At 50.9% G+C, this 27,726-nt stretch overlaps 4 protein-coding genes across 4 annotated transcripts; 2 read left to right on the top strand and 2 right to left on the bottom strand.

Annotated features, from left to right (window-relative positions):
* Positions 1-236: 236 nt before the first annotated feature.
* Positions 237-2,753, top strand: LOC34618572. The gene is made up of 4 exons (XM_026334968.1): positions 237-410; positions 538-738; positions 885-1,446; positions 1,567-2,753. The coding sequence occupies exons 1-4, from the start codon at positions 237-239 to the stop codon at positions 2,751-2,753; spliced, it is 2,124 nt and encodes a 707-aa protein (XP_026190753.1).
* A 2,726-nt stretch (positions 2,754-5,479) lies between these two features.
* On the bottom strand, positions 5,480-7,285 carry LOC34618573 (protein COP1 SUPPRESSOR 2). Its single transcript, XM_022731897.2, has 6 exons — positions 6,762-7,285; positions 6,490-6,613; positions 6,217-6,293; positions 5,990-6,064; positions 5,733-5,838; positions 5,480-5,578 (listed from the first exon to the last, which is right to left on the bottom strand). Exons 1-6 carry the CDS (start codon positions 7,283-7,285, stop codon positions 5,480-5,482), a joined length of 1,005 nt encoding a protein of 334 aa, XP_022590665.2.
* A 5,062-nt stretch (positions 7,286-12,347) lies between these two features.
* On the top strand, positions 12,348-19,887 carry LOC34618574. Its single transcript, XM_026334967.1, has 14 exons — positions 12,348-12,917; positions 14,115-15,344; positions 15,516-15,627; positions 15,765-15,839; positions 16,385-16,620; positions 16,777-16,906; positions 17,083-17,457; positions 17,711-17,838; positions 18,072-18,168; positions 18,649-18,768; positions 18,882-19,060; positions 19,270-19,341; positions 19,648-19,724; positions 19,842-19,887. Exons 1-14 carry the CDS (start codon positions 12,348-12,350, stop codon positions 19,885-19,887), a joined length of 3,447 nt encoding a protein of 1,148 aa, XP_026190752.1.
* Positions 19,888-20,596: 709 nt separating this feature from the next.
* LOC34622526 (probable glycerol-3-phosphate dehydrogenase, mitochondrial) lies at positions 20,597-26,650 on the bottom strand. Its single transcript, XM_026334965.1, has 12 exons — positions 26,380-26,650; positions 25,794-25,950; positions 25,206-25,384; positions 24,421-24,659; positions 24,042-24,117; positions 23,709-23,777; positions 23,166-23,400; positions 22,249-22,417; positions 21,748-21,867; positions 21,266-21,468; positions 20,875-20,968; positions 20,597-20,701 (listed from the first exon to the last, which is right to left on the bottom strand). The coding sequence occupies exons 1-12, from the start codon at positions 26,648-26,650 to the stop codon at positions 20,597-20,599; spliced, it is 1,917 nt and encodes a 638-aa protein (XP_026190750.1).
* Between the last annotated feature and the right edge of the window lie 1,076 nt (positions 26,651-27,726).

The following is a 27,726-nucleotide window of genomic DNA, read 5'->3' as shown; positions in this document are numbered from 1 at the left end:
AAGGCAACAGCCACTGTGGCGATCGCCTTCCTACGCTTCTAGACGATGTGTTAATTCCTTAATGCTACATGTATGCCGATTTGTACACACGGAATGGACCTCAAAGCTTGAACTGCCTTTAGGAGTCCTCGTGTTTGTCCCACGCGCGTGCAGCGGCTGCTGCCAGACAGCTGCACCAGCAGGCGCAGTTGCAGCCACTGGAGCTCGAGCATAGGTGGCATTGCCCACTGCTCATAATGCAGCATGCGTGGACAAAGACTGGGCCAGGGGAAGGTTATCGTGCGGTTGCTGCGGTAACGCCTCCGCACGCGGCAGCACATGAGCCAGCTCTTGCAGCACCTGCTACTTTGGTGGAGTTATGCAAGCCAGAGCAGTTTAAACAAGGAACTATGAAAGGGACTCCCGGGCAGGCTCCTCCAGAGATCCTCAAACAGGAGCAGGAGGGGGGAAGCCAGCAGCAGCACCAGCAACATACCGCCGCACCGCTGGTCTTGAAGGGGCGGTTATCTTACACGTTTGCTACTCGGAGTGTCGCAGAGCCACCACTCCAAAAGCAAACAGGAGGACCCATCGAGACTGACAGTGGCGATAGCATCCGCGCGGTTCCTCGTCGCCCTTCTGAGGGTGCTATCTCAACCAGTTCCAACACAGTTATTCAGGAAAGCACCGGCGCTAGAAGGGGCAGGGAAAACAGCGGCAGCACAAGCTGCAGGACTGGCTGCAAAAGTATTGGCGGCGGTGCTTGCGATGTGGGCCCTTCTGTATCATCGCAGCATCACTTAAACCCAGCTGCTGCGTCGCCGGATCGTGCGAATGACGGCGAAACATTCAAAAACGGGAAGAACAACAGATGCGCCAACGAAAGCAGCAGGGGGAACAGCACCAGCAGTGCCAGTAGTAGCAGCGCAGGTTGCGGTGCAAAGAAACCGCAAGTCCCTCCATTATCAGCTCCGGATATTGCTTTGCTACTACGCGACTATGCGTCTTTTGTACAGCGGACGGAACGACAGTTGCAGCGGCTGCAGAGGCAGGTGCAGCAGGAGGAGCTTGATGCTACAGAATACCAGCATGAACAACAACAGAGGCAGCAACGGATGACCGGAGAGAGGTCGTGGAAGCCCTCGGGCGCTTTCGATAAGACTGGCCTCATGCTGCAGCAGCAGAAGCTGCGGCTGGAGGAAGCTCAGCAGCTAAGGCGATCTGTTGCCGAAGGAGTTGTGGTTTGTCAGTCGTTGCATGCGCGCCTTTCCTCCTTGCTGCTGGAATCGCCTTCCACCGATGGTACGGCAGTTGGCACTGATTTACTTTTGGCGAAGCTACGCCGCGATTTTGCCCAGCAGCAACAACAATACTCGCGACTTTTGCGGCTTGTTCAGTCAAATGCTGAGCTGCTACGGGAACCTGCCCGAGCGTTAAAACCTCCCGAGGAAGCAGAAGCAGCTCGAAGCAATAGCACCCGCAGGAGGAGCAGCAGTGGTGGGGCGGCGGGTTGTGAGGTCAGGTGTGTGGATGGCCTCTCGAAGGACGACGTGCCTGCTCGCATCACCTGGCACTGCAACCCTCTAGGTTCCCGATATAGATTATCTGTTTATGGATCACACTTTGAGCACCCACAGAGGCGAAAGAGGACCGCCAGCATCTTGTGGAGCCCAGAGAGGGGTTCTGAGGAGGAGGCGGAGAAGGAGCTTGATGGATGCTTTTCTTCAAGTAGGAACTCAGGAGGCATCTGGCAACATGGGTGTGCACAGGGCCTCCCTCCACTCCTTATTGGGCCCCCCAGTGCCAGGAGTGCCCCAAGACGGTCCCCAGAAAGAGGCCTGTGGGAGGCCGCTGCTTTGGTCGAAGTCCATGAGGATTACGAGAAGCAGCAGATTCTTACTGAGAGGAAAGAGCAGCTGAAACAGCTGCAGCAGGTAGAGCGCTGCGTCACCGCGCTGCGCGAGTTGCAGCTGCACGTAGCAGCCGATGTGGGGAAGAGCACAGAGCTTTTGCATGTAGCGGAGGAGCAGACCGGAGCAGCAGCAGATCATACTGCAGCAGGAGTTGGAGAGTTGGCTTCCGCAGCGCGCGGCAAAAGCCGCTGGTGGGGGGTGCAGGGAGGAGGTGCTGCTGCGCTAGTGGGGGTGAGCGTTGGTGCCATTGCGGGTGGACCCGTGGGCGCGGCTGTGGGAGCCGTTGTTGGTGCTGTTGCCGGCATATCCTCTGGTGCTGCTTTACGGGGAAGGCATAGAGATCGGATAGACGCGGTTGCTAGATCAGCGAGGTGCCAGAGGGTGCAGCGTCTCAAACGTTCGTCAGAAGTTACTAGAATGGGGGTCTCTGCTGGCGGCGTAGCAAGTGCATTCACATCCTCAGGGAACGGTTTGCATGTTCCGGGAATCCAGCCGAGGACAGCTGTATGCTCTAGCAGGCCCCTGTATGACATCAAGAGGACGACAGAGGGCAGTTCCATGCTTGAGACGAGTGGCGCAACGGCAGAAGGCCGCCGCCACATCACGGCAGACTCCGCTAAAAGGAGCACTGCGAGAGGCGCAGACACTGCCCGCCCAACCCACGGGCGTGCGGTCGGGAGCAACGAGAAAGGCGAGGAGCATCAAGATGAGTCCAGAGAGGCTTCCCGCCAAGCAAGTAGCAAGAGGAATTCCGCAAGCAGCCGCAGCAACAGAAGGGGGGACGACGCCCAGCCTGCCTCTTTGAGGGTATCCATCGGTATCCCAGGCCTCCAGCCTGTGATTCCGTTCCATCCCAGGTGATTACAGAACGAGCAAAGGCAGTAGCTGCATTATGTGCTGCTACGGGTTGAATGATCCGCATTGCGAATGTAAAGGGGGCGACTGCGCGCATTTCTGTAGCTTTATGGACTGAACTGCCCAGTACGCAGTCCCATGTCCGTGGCGGTTAGTTATTTGGCCTGAATGGTAGGTTTTTTTTAGTTGCAAGGCCATATGCCTTCGTCGTCGGCGCTCACCGAAACGGTATATTTATACAGCGCTAATCCTAGGTAGCGTATGCACAGTCCCCTAGTTGTGTGGGATAAACAGATCGTGGTGAAACAGGGCCTCCTGCAGTGTAAACTCCGCTTTTTTTTTTGTTGGATGTGTCCGTATCTTTCGCTGTCAATCTGTATATGGGTAATACACCGTTTTGCACGTATTAATAGTATTTGGCGGCGGCAAGCTCCTTTCGCCCCCTCAGCGTAGTATGCGTTGCCCGTAGGGGCGCTGTGCAAGAGTAGGGCGAAAAGCCTTCTATTTCGTATGTATTGTGCGGCTCCGGCTCTTGTTGCTTGATCAACAGGCTAGCTGTATGTCACTTCAGTGATCCACTTGTAGAATCTGAGGGTCGTCCTTTTAGGAGAGCGAATACCAGAGGCTCAAACTGCTTCCGGGGTTTTGCATCTCCTTTGCTGCAATAACATAAGACCCAGCGAAGCCGCTGCGTCCACTCAGCGCCTTGTGGTCGCGTGGGTGTAGGTATCCTTCGAATAGGTGTTTATCCAAATTTTGCTTGACCCTGGCATGTTAACGTCAATGCGCCTTGGCGCTTGTGTGTTCCGAGGCGGCGGATGACTTAATGCCAACGCACTAGGTGGAACACATTCACTAGTTCACCGCTGCATAACGATGAAGCTTAGGCAAAGGCCACATGATGGTGTAGCGCTAATGAACCATATCCCGCGTGTTTACAGGTGTGTAGTCATGCTGGGTCCCACGACTGCGTGGAGGCAATAAGCACAAACAGCCAAACTAGCTGGTTACATGCCGTGGGAATATGCAAGTACGTTTTTTTTCTTCGCCCACCCCACCGTCAAGGAAACTGTGCATTAAAGCATTATACGTTGGTACTCGAAGGGCATTCATCAGTAGTTCAACGAATGACAGGGTACACACATTTGCGAGGTACCGCAGCCACAAAAAGCCGCCGGGAGAAGAGAGGGGCAAAGAAATATGTTATTTTGAGCTCACTGCTCTGCTTGCGGGCCCTGTATGTATTTCTCCCAGTAGCAAGGATACGCAGAAGATGAGCTTTAGTCTGTTTAGACACGAGCACGCCTGTGGGGACTGCCAGTTCCCCCCACCAGCTTGTCGAATAGCAGTACACTTCAACACACCAGTTGCGCGGGGGCATCTGCGTCAGCCACGTTCTGTAGGCATGTGCTAGATCGTTGACAATACCACATACGTTTGGCCCCTGGGGTAAAGCTTTACTTGAACACCTGTGGAAGCAGCCGCCTGTTGACAAGAGCCAAACTGTATGACAAGAGCGCTATAATTCGAAGCTCTGAACAGGGTTTCTTATATTGCCACGGCAACAAATTCTTGGAAATGCCTTGCCCTTATGTAGACTCGTTGGATGCCTCCAGATCCTCGTGGTGCTCATCGAGGTGCATGTTGCTTAATGTTACGTACGCCTAATGAGCTGTGCTTTTCCGCATCAATACTACCCTCTAGTCGGCTTCCATAAGGCGCGAACAGGATCAGTAACCCCACAGCACGTCCTATTGAAGCCCGCGATTATCATCTTTAATCTTCCCCAATGCCTATTCACATGGGTGAGCCGAAGGCGAGTGATTCCGGCAAAGGTAATTGCCTAGTAACATTGTATGCCTGTGTAGTTACTTCTGGCTCACGATGTGTTAAGTTATAGTGGTTTTTGGACCAAGTAGCACGCCAGATTGTTCGGAGCCCTAATATGCTAGGAGAAAGATGGTGCTCGCAGAAAAGGGAGCTCCTTTCAGTCTGCTACATGTGTAGTCTCCTGGGCTGCCATCCCGAGAACATCCATTAGACTGCTGTAGTGCTCATGACATGACCCTGCAGCTGTCGCGGGTTTGACGATCCTTTTCAACTGGTTTCCTAACAAAAGGTAATGGCCCTTGCTGTACTGTCCCAAATTTCCATCACGCAAGAGTTTTAAGGTGGGCTGAGGGCGTTGATATGAAAGCGTGGGAATGGCTCGCGGGCTAGAACTCATATAAGTGCCACGGTAGCTTCGGCCAGTCGTGTCTGCCACAAATCCGGATTAGATCCAACCAATAATCAGTTTAGTTCTCAGAAAATGCCTTAAAGCAAAGAATTCTTGCGTAGTTCGCTTTGTAGATACACTAAGTGGAACAAACACTATATTTAAGCCCCACGCAAGAAACATGTGCTTCCCGTTCCTCCGAACGTATGCTGGCACTTACTATCTCCTTTATAGGCAAAAGGGCTTTTCATTTGGCACCACTATGTAAAAGTTCCCTGCCTACAACGTAAGGAAGAATGATACGGACACCTGTGGACACCTGGTGGCCGTCGTGGAAATTCGTCTTTCCTCTAACGTCCGTGCCAAGCTTGAAAAAGGTGAACCGCCACTGCTGCCCCCTTTGGCCTGCCAAAACACCTGCTAATGGCTTTTTACGGTTCCGTGGGTAGCAGTACACCTGGGGAGCGCATTCCTGGCATAAGATACCGTTCCACGAAGCGCGAATCACAGGTGCTCACATAGGCGCAATGCCAACTCTGCCTCTGCCCTCATTCATCCGCTTCGTCCTTTTCGCAAACTGCTTGACCTCATGCCCATCCCGGGCCTTTTGTGCCTGCGAGTTGTCGCACGAAACCGGAAACCGTAAAGTGTGACATCCAATTGCGCGCAACGATGGAACCAGTAACACCACCATGGTCAATGTGCAGCAGAATTAAGTTATATAGACACTGGTGATAGGCGGGTTGCAGATTTCAGCACTGCCTCACTTGTGGACCATGCTTCTTCTTATACTGGTAATCCGGAATGTACCAAGTATAACGCTGTCCAAAGGCGGTTTTTCGAACAACATCAGGGTCATCTGGGTTTTCCTCGCTGTGGCATCGCAATAAATTGAATGTACAAACACTGATGGTTGCAACATGAGGGTGTGCCAGTGGTGCAACTTGCACCATCGGCCATGTGCGCGCGCTTGCGGCTCTATCGCCGGTTGTTAAGTAGCACAGTTGCGCAAGTTGGGACTCACGCTTCTTCAAGCAAACCCTTTCGAAGGAGTTGGCGCTTAGCCCTTTCCGTAGCCTCAATGTTCTTCAGTTTGTTCCTGCAACCCAACCCACAAAACGGAGCACAAATGCTCAAATTCGGCCGCACGTACTACGTGGCCATGTCTTCCACCGATTAGCTCTAGGCCCTATAAATTTCCAGCATACTCCCGTTAGACACGCATTACTCTGACACCCTGTATGCACTCACTCCATCGGAAGCTCGACCTCGACAAGGCCTGTGACCCAGTTCATCTGATCCTTGTATACCTCTGTTTTGTCAGCTACCTGGGGCCCCCATGCAAACAGCAGAGCAAACAACAAACGCTGAATCAGAGCTTCTCAGTTCATTGAGAACAATGCGAATGAATGCAGCTGCACGCAGCCACTATTTGAAAGGTCTAATCAGTTCGGGTCCTATGCAGACAAGCAACTATGTGAAGCTGGAGCTCATACATTCGTGCAGAAGCCGTCCCCGGTTTACCTTCAAGTGGTCTGGGATGGCGTACAGGTCCCGCATCTTGTCTACCACATCATGCTCCCTTATGGCCCTCTCCTCGCGACTTTCGTGCTCTTTATTTTTCATTCTCTCGCGCAGAAACTCCTCCCTGATTCGGACACGCACATGAAAAACCGTACCAGCGTCAGCCCGGGGCTGCTTCTCTACAAAGTACTATCTTTTTCTTAGCAACAACGGGATGCCAGGCCCCCCCTCTCCCATTCTCTCAGCGTCCTAGATCCTAAAAGCGTTCTCACAAGTGTCGATCTGAGCCAGATCCAGGGCCCCCGGCGGCGAAATTCTTCTCAAGGAGGCCCATAGCGTCTTCTTCCTCCTCATCTTCGTTCTCCTCGGTTACTTCCTCTAGTCCAGCACGAACATCCAAGCCCTTCCGTGGCCCTCCGCGCATGCGTTGCAGATCCTTCATGCTTCTGACCACCTCAAATGTATCATCATCGCTATCCGAGCCTCCGTCCGCAGCATCCTCAGGAGCTGTGGCGGCACCTGTAGACCCTATTGAATCACTCGGTTCTGCTCTCGAAAACTCACTTCCCTGCAGAGTACCTAAGGTAGCATCCGCCTCTTCCAGCTCCTTAAGACGCCTAAGAGAATGAAGAGAACGGGGCCCTAAGCGGAAAAGACCGCGGGCATTGCATGAAGTTTGGTCAGCTGCAGCCATGGGGGTTGAAGAGGTGCCAGATGGTGAAGAAGACGAAGAAGGTGCCTCAGGAGAAGACGTGGCAGAACTGCCCAAAGCAGTGCCAGCACCTCGATTTGCCATGAGAGTAAACGTCACACGAACACCACCAACAACAGACACCGGCGTTATTGTACAATGCCCTAGTTTGAATTCCGAAGGCAACCCTACGGTGCTTCAAAAGTATTTATGGGATGTTACAATTTCTCCGATACCTCATTCTTCAACCGTAACCAGCAACAATGAGCGATTGGCCAAGTGCCAACGCACTTCAACAGAATGCCGGAATCGATGCAGTAAACCGTTCGCCAGAAAGCCCAGGATGCCCATAACAGAGACACAACACTTTAGAGCATTGCCTGTTCCTTATGCAGTCAACTTATGACAGTGTGGAGGGTGCCCTTCAGAGCCATTTCAAGGAACCTAGAGGAACGATTTGCACAGTCCGAAAGGTACATGTTGAACAGATCGTGAGGATATGATTTCGTGGAGATGAATAAGCCTGTTTTCTTGCAATGGCCCGGAGCGCAGAGCCAGGTTGCCATAGTAGGATGGGCAAGGGGGCCCTTGGACTACGCTGAATGGGGCTGCCAGTGGAGGCTGGGGCTGGGACCATTGAGTGACAACCCGGAAGTTTACTCAAGAGAATTCAATCCGTTTTAGGCGTATTGATACAGGTTAGGCAATTGATCTAAGACGCATGAAACCCACCTATATTTTGCCGTATTTGACTTTTGCAACTACCGAGTCGTACGACTTTTTCAAACTGATAATGCACTTCGGACTATCCCAGACCCTTGTAGGGCCACTCAAACACTCTCCGCATCCTCGCAAAACAGCCACACCAGAATAGCATCAAGTGAAGCATGCAAGGCTGAGTGGCCTTCCAGCTCGGATTCTTTGCTCTCGCAGTCTTCCTCATCACTAGGGCCACCGTTGACTTCATTCTGTGAAGGCTGGATGTTCAATAGATTTATGTTGGATTTAAGTGTATTTTTGAGGTTTGTGGGCGCGCATTTAGGTATTCATTACCTGGCAGACCTGCGACAAATGTGCGTAAAGTCTCTTGCTTCGCAGATTACTCGAAGTCTATCTCGTCAGAGTATGGCTTGTGTTGGGGGTTTAAGCCTTGCATTTGTTTCCCTCAATTTTTCTTTAACAGTAGAGTTTAGTCCCGAATTAATCGCCATGTACAGCTACAGCCATTTTGTGAGTTGCAGCATTGCTTGATAACCCTTAGTGCGCATGTAGGTAGACTGCATAGGGTCTATAGTACAATGTATTTTAGATAATTTACTTCAACTTGCGTGTTTTGTACTTAGTCAGCCACACAGGTAATACTAGAGTTGGGTTGCTTCTCGCTTTTGTGGGCTAGAAAGGATATGGTGTTGGAGGCCCCTAGAGGCCCGTGAGAACTCCTGCGCAACTTGAAACTCAACTGTGCTACTTTTAGGTTGTTTGCAGGATCAGGCTGTCGCTACAATATTCAAGTATTATTGACATGTCAAGTGGTGCATGTAGCCGTATACACAAAAGATAATTTTGAGAGGCACGCACAACCTTCTAATAGGTGTTACAAGCGGCCTTTAAACATTTTGCCGTTTTTGCAGAATGCACCCAGTTGCTAATAGAACCCAGCTGGGGAATCGACTGCTAAGGAATACTATCAGCGCGGTCCTAGACAAAAGACCCCGCCGGCATTCATAAGGTATACCCTAGGGAGCGGATTTCTCGTTCAACCTGTCAGGCGATCAGAGCTATCTCTTTCTTCTCCTACCAGTGCTCGTAAATCGGTGTTGTCTAGATGCGTTCTCCACCTTTCTGAGATGTGTTGCTTCCTTTGTTGCTGCTCTCCTCTTCATTTACGTTTGACAGCTCTCTGTAAGTTGCCTGCAAAGCTGACCGCTCATGCTCGAATGGCATATGCTATAGCCATATAATCGCCTCATGAAACAAAACTGTGCTTTTTCTACTCACAGTTGCTTTCGTGTGCTAATGTAGGGTGGGCGTCCTGCAGAGCCGCAGTGAAGTGTGCTTTGAAGCCACTTTCGCATATACCACGTGCTCATGTCCAAAACGGCTTCTCCGAGCCACAGACACCTTGCATTCCAGCACTCATAGTATTTCTTCAATCAAGTAGTGTTCATGCTTTAGGACTGTCTTTTTTATGGGTCCAATCTAGTCGGTACCTTCAAATAGCATCATAGCACTGTTGCATGACCCAAATTGTGATCTGTCAGCTGCACAGCAAATAAATTTGTACTAGTAAATCCAAAGCAAGCTTATGGGAGCCCCAAAACACTCATTCAATGTTTTGCCTAGGTCAAAATATTCCACAGGTACTGCAACATTTCCCAGACCACCAAGCGCAGATTGCCCGAGCATCGACAGCGGTCGCCTTCATCCAGAACGAAATGCTTGCTCAAATGCCTTCATAAGCGAAAGTAAAATCGCTTGAATCATGTTCCGATAGTAGCAGACCAACAAAATCTTGTACTCTCGAAAGAAAAATGGCTAAAATGGGAGTACAGGTGACAAAAATGTTCGTTGTCTGCTCCGTTAGCCAGCGACATATATTCCCTAGCTCGGTACATATCTCTAAGATCGTTGGTGGAAAGCTTGACTGATCAAGGCTGCCTCTCCCTCTAATCGTCGCCAGCAATTGAGCGAAGAGGCTTTAAGCAAGCAGGCGACCAAAGCAAAATATGTACAAGGGTTTTGCTGGTCGCCAATAGAGGTCAGGCGTCCGCCACCCCGTGCTCAGAGACGCTCTAAACGGTCTACTCCAGTGTTTTGGCTTGCTGCCCACTAGAAAAAAGACGGCATAAGTACTAACCTAGTTCAGTGTCCCGGTTTCACACCGGTAAGGTGCAAAGTGCGCCCTGTGTACAAGGAACCGCTATTTACAGCTTATTTTATCGAGTATAATAGACTACTACATGGCAACGGTACAAAAGCTACAGCTATTGATCCATATTACAAGTTAACTCTGCATGCCCAGAAGAGATGACATGCACTCAGGAAAGACCATAAGGGCATTAACCACCATTAATACTCTCTCATGGTATATACATAAACAACGGGCTGAGTAGTCATGCTCTGGGGATACATATATAAAGACATACCGAGCAGTGCGCCACTTTGCATTTTCCAAGAAGTATCTCTCTCTAACATCCCAGTATTCACCCAGATACATATGGATCCAGTGCATACATACCGATGCCTACAACGCAGAGAGCTGCAGAGCAAATATAGGGTTCTGCTCGACGTGGGAATGCCTTTGGCAAACAGCATTTGGTGTGTTAACAATCCTCGCATGCCATGGAGCACGGAACGTGGCGAAAGAGGAGGAACGCCACACACCAGGATCGAGCATGCCATTCAAGCATTCTATAACTTTACCCATATAAATTCAAATTATTGCTGCGCATTGTCACCAGGCACGCGCTTTGCGTGCTCTGATGTCCTCAGAGCTCATAAACTGCAGATGCAAGTATACACTCAGGAGCTTGCCACGAAGCTCAGGGAATGTCGGCAAGCGACGATAGCACCTCAACTTACAACAAGCTCCCAACAAAGCAAAAGCTTAGAAAATGCGCTACAACAGAACATTTCGTAGAAAGCAGGCATATGCAGATCCACCGGACATACGCCGGAATTCCGGGGGCATGGGTCTCGCACCTACATTATCTAGATTTAACCTGAAATATAGCTCTCAAGCCATTTGCAGAAAGGTATGTTGCATTCGCTTCTTAGCATAGTATGGAGACCTCTAGAGTTTTGGCTCTTCAGCTTTTCATCAAAACATCCGACGCCGTACAACCTCTGCCTGCTGGAGCTGCATCCATCCATCTTATAAAATCGCCTGCGTAGGGAGGACTACAACAGCCGTAGCGCTGATCGTTGAAGCAGGAGATCACACTGAGGGAGTATAAAATTCTCTATTGTGTGGACCCGGTAGGGCACATCAGATAAAAAAAGAAAGCAGCATGCTTAGCGTGCTTTGCAAAGAGTACTACAGTGGAGAAGTTGGTAATTAACTGGTGCAGTTAAGGGGAGATTGGAGTCAAAGACGTTCTCGTGGTTTTATGCGAATGGTATAGGATGATCCATGTCCGCTAAAGTCGTTGCTCGCTACGGAATGCCGTGGTGGCTTAGTGCGAGCGCCTATGGCTTCCATCGCATTTCGCCGGCTACCAAATGATGTTGATATTAGCTTATTAAGACTTCCTAAAGCTTTTTCAAACAGGGGAAGGAGTCACAAATATGATGCACTAACTGTCTTTTAGGGAGAGACAGGTCAAGTCAGGTGTCCCTCCAGTAATACTTTTCCATGGAAAAGGCAACATTCAGACACGATAGGCTGCCTCTACATATGAATAGGTATCGTATAGAGCTGATGCACTCTAGCCTCGTGTGCTTCCAGTTTTGCAACAGCATATTTTAAAGTGAAAGCAACTCGCTGTCTCGAAACGCGGTTTGCACGTCGCTCACATTGCATAGTACGCTTAGAGTCGTATGTCTTCCTGAATTCAACGTAGGCCTTTTTGCCTGATGTCATAGAAGCTCTTTCTGTGCAAGAAAACAAAGGCTTTAAGCAGTTCCCCTAGGTTTAGTCGAGACCATTGTGCATCCACTGTGTAAACCTTACACCACACTGGGCTTGAAGGGCATGAGGCCCCTGAGTACATCCATATAATGCCACTTCAAGCCTCCTGCAGCCATTGCTTGTTACGGGTGCCCTCTGAAAGGATATTCTGGAAGCATATTAAACTGTACCAGCTGTGAATTATCAAACGGTAGAGGGCAGATCCATTACCTTTCTATTCTGATAGAGTAGTTGTGCTCAAGCAGGGTGATCGGGAATAGACCCGAGTACGAAGAAACTATACCAAAACCGTGGCGCTTTCTTTTGGTCTTGGGTCTTAAAAAGCCTTGCCTACAATATGTTGAAGTGCCTGTTCGGCAATCACCGTTATTCTGCCGTTCTTGAAGTACTTCTCTCAGTACAGGACTAGTGATACGAAAGCGGAGGATTTTTCATGTCAGAATTCGTGCCACCCACTGCGAGCAAACTAGTACCATATATTATAAATGACGAGGTCTCCTAACCTTTCTACTAATGTTTGCCGTCTAACCCATATGCATGGATGGGTACGGAAATTTATGGCGTTGCGGATACGTTTGGTTAGCCATCGCTGCTGTGCATAACAGCTTCTGCCACTCTCAGTTGACCTCGTGTGTGCCCTACAGACGGCGGTCTCCCATTTGTACACTAGATTCAATAAACTGGCTTAGATCCAGAGATCTCTATGGATGGGCGTGGACAGCCGAGTTTTGCTGGGATGGTGTGGCGACAACGTCGCGGACAAATACATTCTGTATCCGTGTGCTTTCAGTGTGTTCATACGCGTTGACATTATCGTCACGACTTTGTCGTAGCTTCCCCACAAAGAATACACTGACCATAGTTCTAGGGGTTATATGGGTGCAGGTATTTTTTGCAAACTTCGAATTTATGAAGCCCCTAAATGCTCACTTCGTTGAAAGCCTCAATGTGTACCCTGCGCCCCTCAATAAAGATGCGTCTACAGGAAAACTCCTGAGGACGGCCATAGTAAAAAGTACATTAGCAGTACATACCGTAATTGCTGCCTCCTATTCCCCGGATACTGGAATGATCAGCAGAGACATGAGGGCAGATTGGGGCTGTACAGTTGAGGAAAAGGGCTACTACAGAATGCCGGGCTATTCATATTGTGCACTGGCATCTCCACGCTCCTCTATGAATTATTGGAAGGGGCGCAGTGCAGTCTTCTGATTATAATCGTATAGCTTGTGTAAGGGTTCCGTTGTGAGAACCAGTCTCTTCACCATTCAGGAAATCAAAGTGCCCTTTTCAAACCTCGACACAGCGGCTAAATCACAGGGACTTGTACTTTGTTGCTGACCCACATCTCCCCACTGCTGCACATTTTTTCGGACTCATCTTAGCTAGTCAAACGCTGCCTTGGTGGTGGGTCGTAAGGTCGGCTGTGCTGACTGAAGGAAAAGGAAGTTCAGTGTACTGTGCAACGAATGCCCCTAAAGGCAGGTGCAATTCAGGTGTTTTCGTCCGTGCCACTGCAGTTCCTCTACTTGCACCAGGTAACTCCTCATATTAGAAGCGCGCAGCGAGCCATCCAAGGTCGTTTTATATTACACAAGTTCGTGTGCGTGTGCTTTTTTGATTTCTTAGGCGGTGTCCCGTTTTGGTTCATTCCTAGCACATTAATATATAACCCACTTCTAACCACCCTCTCCAGGCTGCGCTATTTTGTCACTACGTATGTTTTACTGGAAAACAGAGTGGCTCCTCCTTGCTGTAAGGTGGCGATGTGCTTGGAAGTTGCCGCACATCGAAACAAGTCCGAGCAAGGTACCCTGAAAGGCGAAAGCAGAAAATAATAATGACAAAGCATCCGAGCCCCAAGCCTGAGATACAAATGATCGTTGGATACAATATGCCTTATTATTTAGCAGTTTCGGGTTTTATTCCGGTTTCCTGTGCAGTCGGAGCCAACGGCCCCGAGTCGACCCGCGGGGAACGGGCACGCACATGGGGCCCCACGTTCTCCCGCCGATTTTCCTTTTCTACGCGAAACTCAGCACATCTAAACTTCCATCCAGGTCAGAGCTGTATATGGGCTTCCCCACGAAGGCAGGGATGGGATTCTTAGGGAGATCAAGCGCTGGGTAGCCGAGTCATCATGAAGTGAGCAGCAACAATTACATCAACAATAACGGAGGAGCCTTCCGAATACCATAGCAGCAGCATCTCAAGCAGTATAATTTTCTTGTTGCCATGCAAAATTCATTTACACTTTGAACAGCTTCGCAGAAGCTCTGAGTGCTTCTCACGCGATCCCAGCAGACCGTTCACCTGAGGTTGCCATGGCACATACACCCCCGCCCTGAGCTTCCTGTGGCCCTGCGGGAATTATCAAGACTTGAGCTCTCGGCAGCTGCCACAAGGCTCGGTGGGGCCCTAGCTAGAGCTCAGCAGTCCCCTGTGAGGGCCCCCGTCGATGCCATGCAGCAGTGGGTACCATGGCGTTTACGAGGCCCCTCAGGGCACGCAGCGGCCTTGTCAGCACATCCTATTCTTGCACGGTTGCCCTGGAATCTGCGCTTGCATGGGGGAATGCGATCTATGGTCTTTCCCTGTGTAGGAAGATGGGAGCTGCGTGCTGATGCTCCTCAGCGCGCCTTGGAGGGCCCCAAGAGGGGCCCATCAGTACGTAACTTAGCAAATCACAGCTTCCATCAGTGTGACGCTCTGCTTTCCACTTTCACATCGTCTGTAAGTGAGAGGGGACCCCTATTTCAGTCGGTTGTTGCCTTTGGGGGCCCGCAACGAGCCCTGCCAGCGTTTTCCCGGTGCTTATTTGTAGAGGCCAATGAAGGGAACTCCAGAGCCTTTTCCCATGAAACCAAGCAGCAGCATCAGAGCTCTGGTGGGGGCCTGTCTAGTGATAGAAGGCCTCTCCACCCCCCGTCAAATTCTTCATCGGGAGCGTCATCAGGAGCAACGGAGGGGTCGTCCTCTACTGTGGAGGGCTTGCAGACTGGGACTTCAGGGCCCCAGGAGGGCCCACGTGTGACACTTTGGGACCTTTTGACGTTTATAAAGGGCGAGAAGTTTCGTATCGGTGGCATTATTTGTGCGCTGCTGCTCAGCAGCGGGGCACAACTCCTCTTACCGTTGGCCGTAGGGCAGCTTGTCGACGCAGTTACGCAGGCACCACCGGTGCAGCTTCAAGAAGACCAGCAGCATCAGGAAGCTCAGAAACGAGATAGCGTGGATCCACACGTGCTGCCGTGCACTGACGATGAAGTATCGCGCCCACGCACCGAGGGCAGCTCGACAGCAACAGTCGACGGCACAAGTGCGACCATGGCAGCGGCAAGAGAGCTGGAAAGCGGTGTAAACGCGTGTCTAGAAACGACAGACACAGCAGCATCTGAGTCCAGGTGGGTGGCGCTCCGAAAGGGCCTGCAGGAGGGCTTTAAGACCCCTTGGGCCCGGTTGGGCTTCTGCTTGTCTTTGGGTGCCATCGGAGCTGCCACCTCCTTCATGCGCCTCTACCTTTTGGAGTCTACGGTAAGAAAGGAGATTTTAGGGGGCTGCATGGCCTTCAAGGGGTGGGGGGACAGGTGGGTGTTCGGGACTCGACCGCCACAAGTAGGGCCAGGTGTACGTACTGTTCGATTAAAAGGGCCTCTTTTGCGCAGGGAAGTGACTATTACTGGGATGCGAACTATTTGTTCGCAGATAGAGCGTCTGGCATGTCCGCTGAGGTCAGGCTTGTTCCGGCGGCTCCTGCAACACCCCACAGAGAACTTTCAGCAACAGCCGCTGGGGGCCCTCGCGAAGTATATGTCACGTGGGTTCGCTAAGCATCTCGATACGCCCTTTGCAGAACCCTTTCTCCCGCACTTTGCTTCCTGCTTTGCTACCGAATGCATTGAACAGGCTCAAAAACAGCTAAGACTTTGGGGCTGTAACGTTGTTTATATTCAGAGGACGTGGTGACGGCCAGTAGGGTCTTGGTCGATGTCTCCTTTGGCCTTCGTTGCGCCCTGACTTCTGTCATTGGTGAGGTCTGACGTAGGAGCTCCTAGCTTCTGCCTGATAATCCTAGATGCTGTAATGAAGGTACATCTTGTCCTGTTGCCTCCTCTGTCCTGCCCTCTCCCGTTTTCTCATATTTTCTGGCCTTGCCTTGGTTTGCTCTCCGGTTGTGTGTTGGGGTCCCCTAGTAGCCGTCTAAGATTTCGTCCTGCTGTAGTCGAGTCTCCTACTGTGTGGTTTGTGTAGTCTTTGATGTGACCCTCGCTGCTTCTAGGTGCACACTGTCGGTCTGCGGCGTCGTTCACTTCTGTACGGTGCAGCTCCCTAAAATGTTGCTTGCTCCTGGCTTTCCATGGTGGCTTCCTCTCTCTGTGGCCCCTTTTCTTTGCTTGGAAATTCTGGGTCGTTTTCTTTGGGGTATGCTGTGTGCGCGTGTTTGCGTGCGTGTTTGCTTGCGTGGCCTCTTCCCCATGCACCTTACTGCTGCTTGCCGTGCAGCCTGCTGCGTTTTGTCCTTGATTCTTATCAAATGATTGTATTCTGCATTTTTTTGCGTACCTCTTAAACAGGAATCGGTCTCTGCTGGATGTCCGCGCCCTTCACCTTCTTGATGTCTCTACTGCTGCCCATAGCTGCTGCAGCCGCTTTACTGCGGCTGTCAGCCAGGCGTGTAGCGGCACTGCAGCAGCAGCACAGTCGGGCACTGCAGGTGGCTCTCCAGCGGGCCACGGGGGCCCTGAGCTCGAGAAAACAGCTCAGGAGCCTCAACGGGGAGGCCCTGGAGATCAAGGCTTTCGATGCTGCGGTATGCGTGCCTGTTAGAGCGTAGCAAATATGCCGCTGCTATTGCTCGTGTGCTGCTGCTGATCGAGGAGTGTGCGTTGTTGTGACCATCGCCGCAGGTTGCTCCACGTGCTCCAGTATCTGTCGATGTCTCTGCTGCCTCATGTGCCACCTGCAGCTCCGGGATGTCTTTGCTGCAGCGCAAAAGAGCGCTGTTGCTGTTGCGTGGCGTTACGCCTTTGTATTTGCTGCGGGCTCCGGTCTCCTCGTACATCTTGTGTATGCCGCATCTTCCCTTGTGGCTCAAGGTCTGTTCATTCCCATGTGTCGTCTCTCTCTGTTGTTGCCTGTGGTTCCTGCCATTTTCGCTGAGGTGGACCGTTGTGCAGGCTGGGAGGGCTTTTTTCTGACCTCTCTACCGTTTCTCACAGTATATCTGGGCTGCTAGTAGTTCTTGCATCCACTACTGCTTCTGCTGCTTCAGGCGTTTTAACTGGAGGCCAAGTTATGTCACTCGCCCTGTACTCGGCAATCGTGGGGTCCTCCCTCCAGGGTTGCGCGACTGCCTGGAGTGATACCTCCCGTGCAGTTGCTGCAACGAACGAAATGCTAGAACTCCTACTTCGGGGCAAGCCCAGTCCTCTTGGCTCCTCCCTGAACTACCAGAAGGAGTTGGATCGCTTCCAGAAGGCTCTGCAGCAGCAGCACCATTCCACATCTGCTGAGGCTGCAGCGAAGCACAGTGGGTTTTCTCTTAAGTTTAAAGATGTATGGCTCTCATATCCAGGAAGGAATGGCCAGTGGGCTTTAAAGGGCCTAAGCTTCTGTATTCCCCCAGGAGCCGCCGTTGCGATTGTCGGTAAGTTGCAAGCCGCGTCGTTCACGCGTTACTCAGGGGGTTCTTTGTGCGTCTCTAAGGGGATATCTCAAAAGGCTTTTAAGAGGGGCCCGTCTTCTGCTGCGAAACCATACTAGCCATTCTCACTTACCTAAACTGCCGCGTGGAAATGGACACACCTGTGGCACAGCGCACAGCAGGTTGCTGCTTCACGGCAGGTCTTGTTAGCTTTGGATTTGATCGATTTCGAGCTGCTGCTGCTACTGTGATGTAGGTCCCAGCGGGAGTGGAAAGAGTTCAGTGGGGGCACTTCTTTTGCGCCTTTATGAACCTCAGAAAGGCAGCATCCTTTTAGGGAACGTCCCAATAAATGCATTTGATGAGCGTTTTATTCGATCACTTGTAAGAAACTAGGTTTTCGATATTTTTTCGAAAATGCTGACTGGAGACTTTAAAGCTTGAAAGTTGCTGAAAAAGATAGACACACGAGAAGCTGAAAATCTGACGAGACTACCACCCTAAATTCTCAGATTTGTCTCAGCTGCTAGTGCATATGCTCATTCGGGTATTGTTGACCAGCTGCTGTTGTATTTAAGGCATGTGCTGCATGCGTATGTGTTTGGGTATGCCTGTAGGTCATACCTGTAGTACAGGATTCGCTCTTGGTATCGGGTGGCTTACTAGAGTCGCATATCCGCTATGGCCAGCTGGCACACCAGGAAATATGTGGGGGTTCGTCTTTTTCCTTTGGCCTTTGGATTTGGGCTGCTTATCTGGGTTTCGTGCTGTCCACTACTCTCTCTGCCTCCTCTGAACTGTGTACAATTTCGTGTAACTTTGGTGGTAATTTATGCGCCAACATAAATGTATGTATACATGTATATATATGTATATATTCGTGCAATATCTTGAATATCCATGAATACAGCTCTTGTGCGTATACGTTCAGTTTTCGTGATTGCTATATTGCGCGTTTTTTAATGTACCCGTGCACGTGTTGTACTCCTAGACACCAAATGTGTATCTGTACGCACCGCAAGCTTTGCTGGGATACGGGTCCATGCGTGCCGTTGCATTTGTTTGACCGAGAGCTGTGCTGTTGCTGGCTTGCGTATCCTGTCCATATAAACTTCGCCACCATCGCAGGCGTTTCCGAAATACGCAGCGTAGAGGCGTTTCCCTGTGCATTGCGTCTGCCCTCTCTGCTTTCAGCGGCAAGCCCTCTACTGCCCCTCACCTTGGCCTGCGACGCCGCTTGTGTCTCCCCCTTTGCTGCTACGTTACCAATGGGGCTCAAGACCCCACTGGATGAACGCGGCACTGTCCTCTCGGGTGTGTATCTCGTACTGCTGAATCCCAGTGGCTCACTAGACTGATTTGCTTGTTAGCTCTATGGGTCTTGAGCGGTTAGGGCGCTGAGCTCTGCGGTTGGCTGCGGTGCTCAGGGGGACAGCGACAGCGCGTCTGCCTCGCGATGGCCCTCTATCGGCTACAGCATGCTCAACAAGCCCCTACAGAGAGTCCGGTTACAGGATGTGACACTGAAAGTGGAGGCTATAAGGTGCCAAGGGTGGTACTGTTGGATGAGGCCACATCATCTTTAGACTCTGACACGGAGCGCCAGGTTTTGCATAACATCAAGGAGGTGCATTATTGATAGTGCTAATTGCATTTCTGCTACTACGCCCACTACCCGTCTCGCGTCGAGCCTCTTTCGGTCTCGTTGCAGTTCCTATTTGATAATTACACGACTTATGCTCCCTGGCCAGTTGCAGTGTGTTCTTGTCCTGCTATGTTGCTTCTACTTGGAATGTCCCTCCACTTGCGTCGTAGAATCTGCGTGGAGAGACATGCCTCTTCGTGTCTCACCGACCTGGAACGCTTGAAGTTGCTGATCATATTATGGTAAGCGTTCTGTCTGCTGCTGATTACTGGTGCTGCCCCTTACTGCCCGCCGGTAGGGACTTAGAACAGGCCTTGGGCACCCCTAGAGGCTCCGGAGAGCGCGCTTCTGGGAGGCATGGCCAAGGTTGCATGCAGAGGAACGAAGGTGTCAATGCAGATAAAGACCGCAGTGGCAGACAGGCTGAGATGGAGGTCCTCTAGTGCAGAGAAAGCTGAATGCGGGAAGAGTATATGGGCTCAAGGACAGCCAGTAGCTGATGTAGAAAAGCCCTGAGGAGAGCACTTGCGTGGAGTGGTTTGTTGCAGGTGTTGGACGCCGGAAGAATAATTCAGTTTGGCGCAAAAGAAGACGTTCTGAAACGCCCTTGCGCACCCTTGCAGTGGTACTCCAAAACACCAGCCCAGCCCCACTTGCAGGGGCCCTTCTTTGTATTTCATTAAGCTAACGTCGCATGGGTGCATCGGTAGCCTGGCTCTTGTGTGCGGTTTTCCATACTCAGGCTCGTCTCCGGTGCGACCCCGAGTGGGCGAGGCTTACGCCCTTGATCCCCCTGGTGCTCTTAAAGTGCACTCTTGAAAGTGTTCATTCCAGAGCACGAATGGGAGGGGGAAGTTGGGCCCTTACTCAACGTGAGGGCCTCCAGTTTTGTGGCTTCTAGCTTTCTTGTTTAGTACTAGCGCTGGTCTCTAAACAACTTGAGACTGAATCAAGTAACATCTTTTTTGCTACAACAAACAGATGCGCGCACTTAGGACTGCAGCAAACAATGGGGGTCCCCATCAGCGTCAGGTGGAAACGCCCCATTCGACAGAAAAAACGTAGGTGGAACCCCGGCACAAAGTGCTCGCATGCAGCGGATGAATAAGGTGGATTTTGGGGGCCCACACGGGAGCTGTAAGCCAAATGGGGGGCAGACCCCTCAGGGGCCCCCTTTACGGGAAAGAACAAAGCGCAGTGACATCCCCTTCCTAAATCGGAGATGTTATACAGATGGTCCCGCGAAAGGCCCCGTTATTAGGGGCCCATATTAGGAGAACAAGGACCCCAGAGACGTAAAAATGGAGGCCCTGGGTAGATTTTAAAGCATCTACAAGGTGTACACGAGATGACACATGAATGCTGAGCAGAGCCTCTCCGATCCACTACGTATCGTTCTCTAGATTACCGAGAAGGCCCGTAACTATGCAAATAATTTGCGCTTCCCAGCCGGTTTCTAGAGTCGAGCCGGGGGATGGCTGTTATGGAAAGGAACCCTTAAGAGCACACTGTAAATGTCTTGGCATAATTGATGGCCTCTTCCTTTTTCTTGTTGGCTATCGTGGCAGTCCAGCCCAGTTCCTTGGACATCAGGGCGCACACCTGCAGAAACACGCATTAAAAGCCATAACACCACTCGGGCATGGTAACGCACGCCTTGGACTGTGCGCCTGTGTATGCAGCAATGCACTGTATCGAGTTGATCGGGGGTTCGTGTGGCCTGCACTGCGCTGTCGTGTCTTGAAAATCTGCCTATTGATTATTTGCCAGAGCACCTGATCTATCGCCCTCAGACCCTGTTGCTGATCCAAGAAAAAGAGAGGTAGCCGTCGTGCAAGGACGTCGCAAACTGACCGCGCCTGCTCGTTTCTGAGAAAGCCACACAAGGGCAGCAAGGGCCTCCCTCACGGCAATTGTGAGACGCGGTATTCCGTGCTTGTTGCGTGTTGATTCAGACTTTTAAACCCGATATTACATGTATAGTGCCGTTCATCAGCATGTATAATGTACGTTAGCAGATGTAGTTGCCACAAACAGTGGTAGTAGTAGTTGTTGTTGTAGAGCTAGGAGTAGTGGTGTTTACACATGCATAAGTGCAAATGAGTGGAGCAACATAGCCACAGACCCTGGTTTACTACGACCCTCTTGGTGCCTGTTTGTGCTTACCGGCAAGCAAAAACAACCTCTGCCTTCAGATACGGGTGGCCCTCTACTAGAGGATCCATGAGGCCCTCCGTCTGAGCTAAAGAGAGGACGTCCCGTGACAGGAAGCCGTAGTGTCTGATTAGGTGGGCTCGTTGCTCGAAAGAGAGAGAAGGGAAGGAAGACGCCAACTCGCTTTCTAGCTTGCCGCTGCTGAACCGACAGTCCTGAGGTACGTAGGCATTCGAAACACATTCCAAGTACGGCATCGAAGACGTTTTCACAAGGCGAGGAAAAAAGAAGCGCGTAGCCTCCAGAGAGCAGCTTAGAACGTCTCTATGCAGGAGAAGGAAATCCGGGAGAAAACAAAAAGCGGCCACTTTGAAGCGCAGGCACCGGAGATCTCAAGAGGCGGAGGAACCGCTTAACAAAAGCTAGGAGAAAACCTCCTAAAGAAGAGACAAAAGTGCCCTGAAAAAACACAGGAGAAGAACCAGCTGCCTTACAGCTGGACTCAGACGGCCAAGGGGATCGACGGCCCCCTGTATTTTCATTCCTTTGGTTCTGCAAGGAGTCGAGGCGGCGACCTTCTCATGGTGAACCAACAGAAGTTTGTCAACAGCGTCCTGTGTACAAAAGGCGCAGAATCGCCACTGGTGGTAACTGGCGTTCCTATAAGATAGAAAGCCAGCAGAAAGGCTTGTGGCGTAGCGCATCAACGAATATCTGGTGGCTTCTACGCAGGCACCAGATGGTGGACGAAAATGTCTTGTGTGGTGTTCTAGGACAAGACACCGACAAAAAAAGTCCCCCCACGGCCCCTCCCCACCCCGAGTCAGCCTAAACACGCATAATTCTACAGGATGATCTGCAAAGATACTTCATGCCGCCTCTGTTCAGGTCCCCGTAAACACACACGTGCACACATACACATGCACACACATCTACGCTGCCCTCGTCAAATCCTGTCGCTCCCTCCCGCGCGCCACAACCTCCGTACTACGTACCTCGGCCATGCGCCTGTACGTTGTCCACTTGCCTCCAACGAGGCTCACGAGGCCAGAGGATTCGTCGACTAGCACTGTGTGGGAACGCACGACTCCAGCAGTGTCTTGGGCGGACGGCGTTTGAGACACTAGGGGCCGATTGCCACACCACACAGACTGGATGTCCGCTCTGCACACCGCAAAAGGGATTTTTCTGGTACACACGCTGAAAACAGTGCTACTGGCCGTGCAGTGCACAGCGGACAGAGAATAAGGACCGAGAACATCAATAAAAGGAATGTTTTTGGTCACACAGCTTCACCAATATCCCATGCCACAACAAAACTCAAAACGCCGACAGATCGCAAGGATTCTCAAAATACCCTGCGCAGGACAATTCCACGGTACCAAGGGCGAGACAGCACATGTACAGACCAAAACCACAGGCACACATACACACACATACACAGACTCGCACATACATACACACATATACATACACATACATATACATACACATACATATACATACACATACATATACATACATACATATACATACACATACATACACACATATACATGCGCATACATATACATACATATGCATACACACACACGCACATACATATACATACACATACAGATACATACACATACATATACATACACATACATATACATACATATACATACACATATACAGACATACCCATACACACACATACACATACATAAGTACACATACCTAAGTACATACACACATACATACACGCACTTACATTCGCAATCGCATTCGTACCCACCCTCACGCATAGAAAATTAACGCAAAGACGAAGCCTATAGGCCTCAAAGTCAAACTAAGGCATCCCAAGAAAAAGACGTACTCCCTGCTAAGGTATTATTTAAACGAACTACACTGTGCACGAGAGACCGACCGCATTTTGTCTGCGTCCACCTTCAAATATGAGGCAATTTCCTCTACCAGGAAATCTACGTCTGCAGCTTTCGCGCGAGGATCCTCAGACTCCACGGCTGGAGCGTCGGTTGTACCCGCGATGGTATGGCCCTCCCAAGGAAGCAGAAATAATACACGACCATCACTCGTCTCCGGCAACAGCAAACCAAAAGGCGTGTGATGCGTATACCAGTGTGGCAACACGATATGTGCACCTACACAGCAGCAAAAAACACCAGCAGACGTCTACATGTGTTCCCTCTGCATGCGCGCCATGCCAATCGCTACAGCGGTAGGTACTACACCCTTGTGCAATCCAGCACCGTTCTCTCTACGCGAAAGCGAGTCCCCATGTTGGCAGACTCCAAAAACAACTTTTGCGCAAACCCTGCCCACATACCAGCCACTACACGGGAACCCCTCCACACCCCCTACTCTAGACGCAAAAGCCTAGCCCGCAAGGCACAAGCAAGATCCCCGTAACAAGTGCCAAACATGCTGCATGCGACACGAAGAGACATACCGGATGCCGGTGTCAAAAGACAGGGTGCATCTGGATGGTCCATTTTCCTCACGATATCCGCTTGAGGCCCTGCAGCACAAAATTGTCGAAGCAGTGCCTGTACCTTATGAACCGCTACACAGGATGTGCCTAGAACAGAAAATAGGAAACACAGCTCCAGAGTCTCCACATGTGCACAAACTTTGTAAGCGATGAGCGCAAGCTCCTGGTGGCTCCCTCTTTGGCCTAGCAACCTGACAGTGGGCCTTTACGGGAAAGCTGCGCTGAAACATCACCAGGGAGGGGGGAGGGGCCTCTAGAGCTTAAAACCACTATTGGGGCGAAAGGAGGCACCTGCACAATTGACAACTACTTTTGCGTAGATGATGAACTCTTCGTTGGCCTCTTTGTCTTCAACCCGGACGCCGATCTACCAACACACCCAACAGGACCAGCCAGCAGGATGCAACGAATTCTCAAGAAAGCTTAAGTGCAAGCGAAGGAGGGAGGGAGAAGAAGGGGAAGCCCCAAGGCGGAGGCTTTTGGAAGGATGGAGCAAAAGGCAAAAACATGGGCTATTATCGCCTTCCTGTGCAGCGCAAGACTATGAATTCGTTGCAGCGGCGTCACCCCTAGCATGAAGCAGACGGGCCGAGGCCCTGTCGAGCAAGAAACACAAAGAGCGAAGGCAAAGCCTGTGATTAGAGCGAGGGTGGAAAGGCCTTTTGCTGACAATCTTTTTGTTTTCATCCTTGATAAACTCCTTGGCCCTGACGTGGTTTGCTGCCGCAGCTTGTTGCATGCCCTCCACGTAGCCGGGGATCGTGGGGGAGAGGGCAAGGGAGAGACAGAGGCGGCTGTCATTCATCTGCCCATCAAAATACAAGAGAGAACCCTTCAAACCTCGAGCAGGAAGCACTGGCATCGAAAAGGCCGAGGTGCCAGCAGGGAGGTACGAGGTGGGGGGCACCTCTGAGAGACACACAGCCACCCACGAATCACCGAGCTGCGTAGTGTGTGTGTGCATGTGTGTGTGTGTGTATGTGTGTGTATGTGTAGGACGAGAGGCACGTGTGAAGAGTGTCGCCTCTTCGCTTGCTGAACACACGGAAGAATATATACGGAAAGCGTTGGATGTGGAGGTGGCGAGAGACAAAGAGGCACAGAAGGCCGCAGGAGTAGTACCAAGAGCTCAATATAACTACTAGAGACACACACATGAGGTTCAATATATATATATATATGTATATATATGCACGCAAGGAGGGGTCACCATCACACGGGGGAGAGAAGCGCAAGGGTGCGTACACATGTACACACACATAACGAAGGGGCCGCCAGCACAGTATTTTAGAGAGAATAGTGAACAAGCTTTAAAAGGCGGTATTGAAAACATCATTTTGAAAATGGAACAACGAATGGCGGGAATACGGCTGGATGATGGTGCATATATCAACGGATCATCGATCGCATCAAGTGACGCTGCGAAGAGCGGCTCGTTGATGTATGCATCCTCACCGGTATCCCCGCAACAGACAAGGTTGGCAATGAAACCATACGCCTTGACGCCTAACCAGAAATACGGGATCTGCCAGAGTTTGTAGATAGGCATCAGAATCGCCAGGGGCTGCGCAATATGCGGAGCTGCCTGTAAAATGTGTGCCCTCTCTTCTAATGCTTCGCACACCAGTGAGAGCCTGAGATTGAGAGAAACAGATGCAAGGAAAGGCGCACAAAAGCAGTACGAGCCAGAGGCAAAGAGAGGTTCTTAGAGACTGAACAACGCATGGGCAGGCACCGAGTAAAATCGGAAAGGTTTTCATAGAGAGAAGAGCCATTAATACAGCGAGGATGAGCATCCACAGTGAGAGAGAGGCACGCAGAAAGTATGTATTAGAACGACAGACACGTGAAGGGTAACGCACAGGACCTGAGATACATAAAATAACTGGGGACCCATGGACAACTAAAAGCAGCTATCCTTTTAGGTGCCCTTCTCCCCGCAGAAACCAGAAAACCGCTGAGAAAAAAGTCGTGACATCTTTGTGATTTAGCCGAAAGATGACATTGTATACAGAACCAAGAGAAAGTTTCTGTCGCCCTCACTGTGCAAAGTCCAACTCCTCGAAAGCTTTCTGGAGGTAGCGGATGCCCCCATGTATGAGTTTGGTGCTCTTGGCCGAAGTTCCAGATGAAAAGTCATTCTGTTCTATTAGACAGCACTTCAGGCCCCTAGCGCTGGCATCGAATACCACTCCAGCACCTGCAAATACACCCAGAGGTACAGGGGAGACACAGGGGTGCTACGGCATCTCCGTCATACAAGTTCAAAATAAGTGGGCCTGCAGGCGGTAAAAATAAGCGCCAGAGATGCACACGCATCTGCAGCAGAAAGCGATGAGCAAGAGTCGCACAGCTGCCAGAGAAGTCTACATGATGCATGGAGATACGTTGCACAGAAGGCAGGAGCCTCGTGAGCGTTTCCGCTAGAGCCGAGGATAAGTATGCAGAGCAAGTTGGTAAAAAGGTTGGTTCACATTGAGAAACATGCAGAATTTTTGGTGTCCACACAAGACATGTATGCACGCGCCGCCGCGAAGGCAGATTTCTGCTAAACACGGACAGAAACACCTCCTTCACACGGTAGCACCCAGAGAGAGACACCACGGCAACAGAGGCAACAACAGTCTACCCGTAGCTCCGCCTCCAATCACGAGTACATCAAATCTGTCTTGCTTCATTTTGGCGATCATTTCCTCTCGAGATGGTGGCAGATAAGGGGCTTTGCGGGGGCCCGCCAGGGCCCCCGATGCCCCTGAGGGCCCTGTAGGAGTAACATAGTACTTTGTGCCCTCGGGGACTTTTCCCTTATTGTGCCGACGCCAGAGGAAGGCCCCTCCTAGAGCTGTAGAGGCCCCCACAGCCAGCGACGAATACGCGAGACGCCTGGCGAATACGCCCATGATGTACGATTCCCAGTCCAAGATGTAGGATTTAGGGGCTAGAGGTTGGGTGCTGGAGAGCAGGTTTTGTTGGCGGCTCTAAGATCTGCGGTGACAACCTGGAGGGGAGTGCTGGTGCTGGTGCTGTTGCTGATACGCATTGAGCCAAGTACCGGAGAATACTTTGGCCAATTATTTAGCACAGACTTTCTCTAAAACAATGGAGGCATAAGGTGTTTGGTTTGGCCTCTGGATGTAAAACCCAAGAGAATCGAAATAAGAAGTGCCGGGTGGAAATTGGGGCCCCCATGACTCGTCGGCTGCAGCTTGCAGTGTGCAGCCAGAGCAGCAGCAACAACAGCAGCAGCAGCACCACCATGATGTATCTTTCCTCCGGAGAGTCATTTGCTTTGCCTCAGTAGTAATAAGCAATGAAAAGCTCAAATATTGAGTTGAAGGCACCACCTCTAAAAGAATGTTCTGCGAGTTTCTCTGTCCTCAGCATGGTGCCATCCATCACCTGCCTAATTGTATCGTTTTAGCTGTAGCCGCCGTAGTCCACAATTCGTGAAATAGTAAAAATCAAACGCAACCGTAGCAAAATTAGAGGTGGGTAACACTTCCAAAGTGGACTGCATAAAACACCCTACTATATGCAAGCTCCTGCAATGTCGGTGTGCTCGAGACATACATTTTGCACGAACGGTTCTATCACAGGAAGCTGACTACCACTAGCCATGATGTTTTTGATGGCTAGCTACCTCGCTTTTGAACCGCCCGCACCGGTGAGGTGAAAAGCTTGAAACTGTGCCTTCAGCCAAACATTACGCATTTTGAGGCCCATAAAATTAACGCGAGTTGCATTCCCAAATATGCAACCTGCTAGCACTGTGTTGCATTTGCCTTTAGAGATAGGCGTCAAACCCTATCAGATACTGAGTTTACCTTTAATAATTCCCATGGTGCCCGCCTATACACGGAGAGGATATAAATCAGATCCTACGATTGCAGTGTTCGAGTTTGTGACTGAACGCTAACCTAAAGGAACACTATTTCTCTTTCGCCTATAAGCGAGCAATTAACTTCAGTACGCCGCT

This window comes from Cyclospora cayetanensis, unplaced genomic scaffold, assembly GCF_002999335.1.
Source record: "Cyclospora cayetanensis isolate NF1_C8 unplaced genomic scaffold, CcayRef3 CcayRef3_contig_55, whole genome shotgun sequence".
NCBI lineage: Eukaryota > Apicomplexa > Conoidasida > Eucoccidiorida > Eimeriidae > Cyclospora > Cyclospora cayetanensis.
Note: the sequence above shows the minus strand (reverse complement) of the source record. Positions and strands in the feature narration are given on the sequence as shown.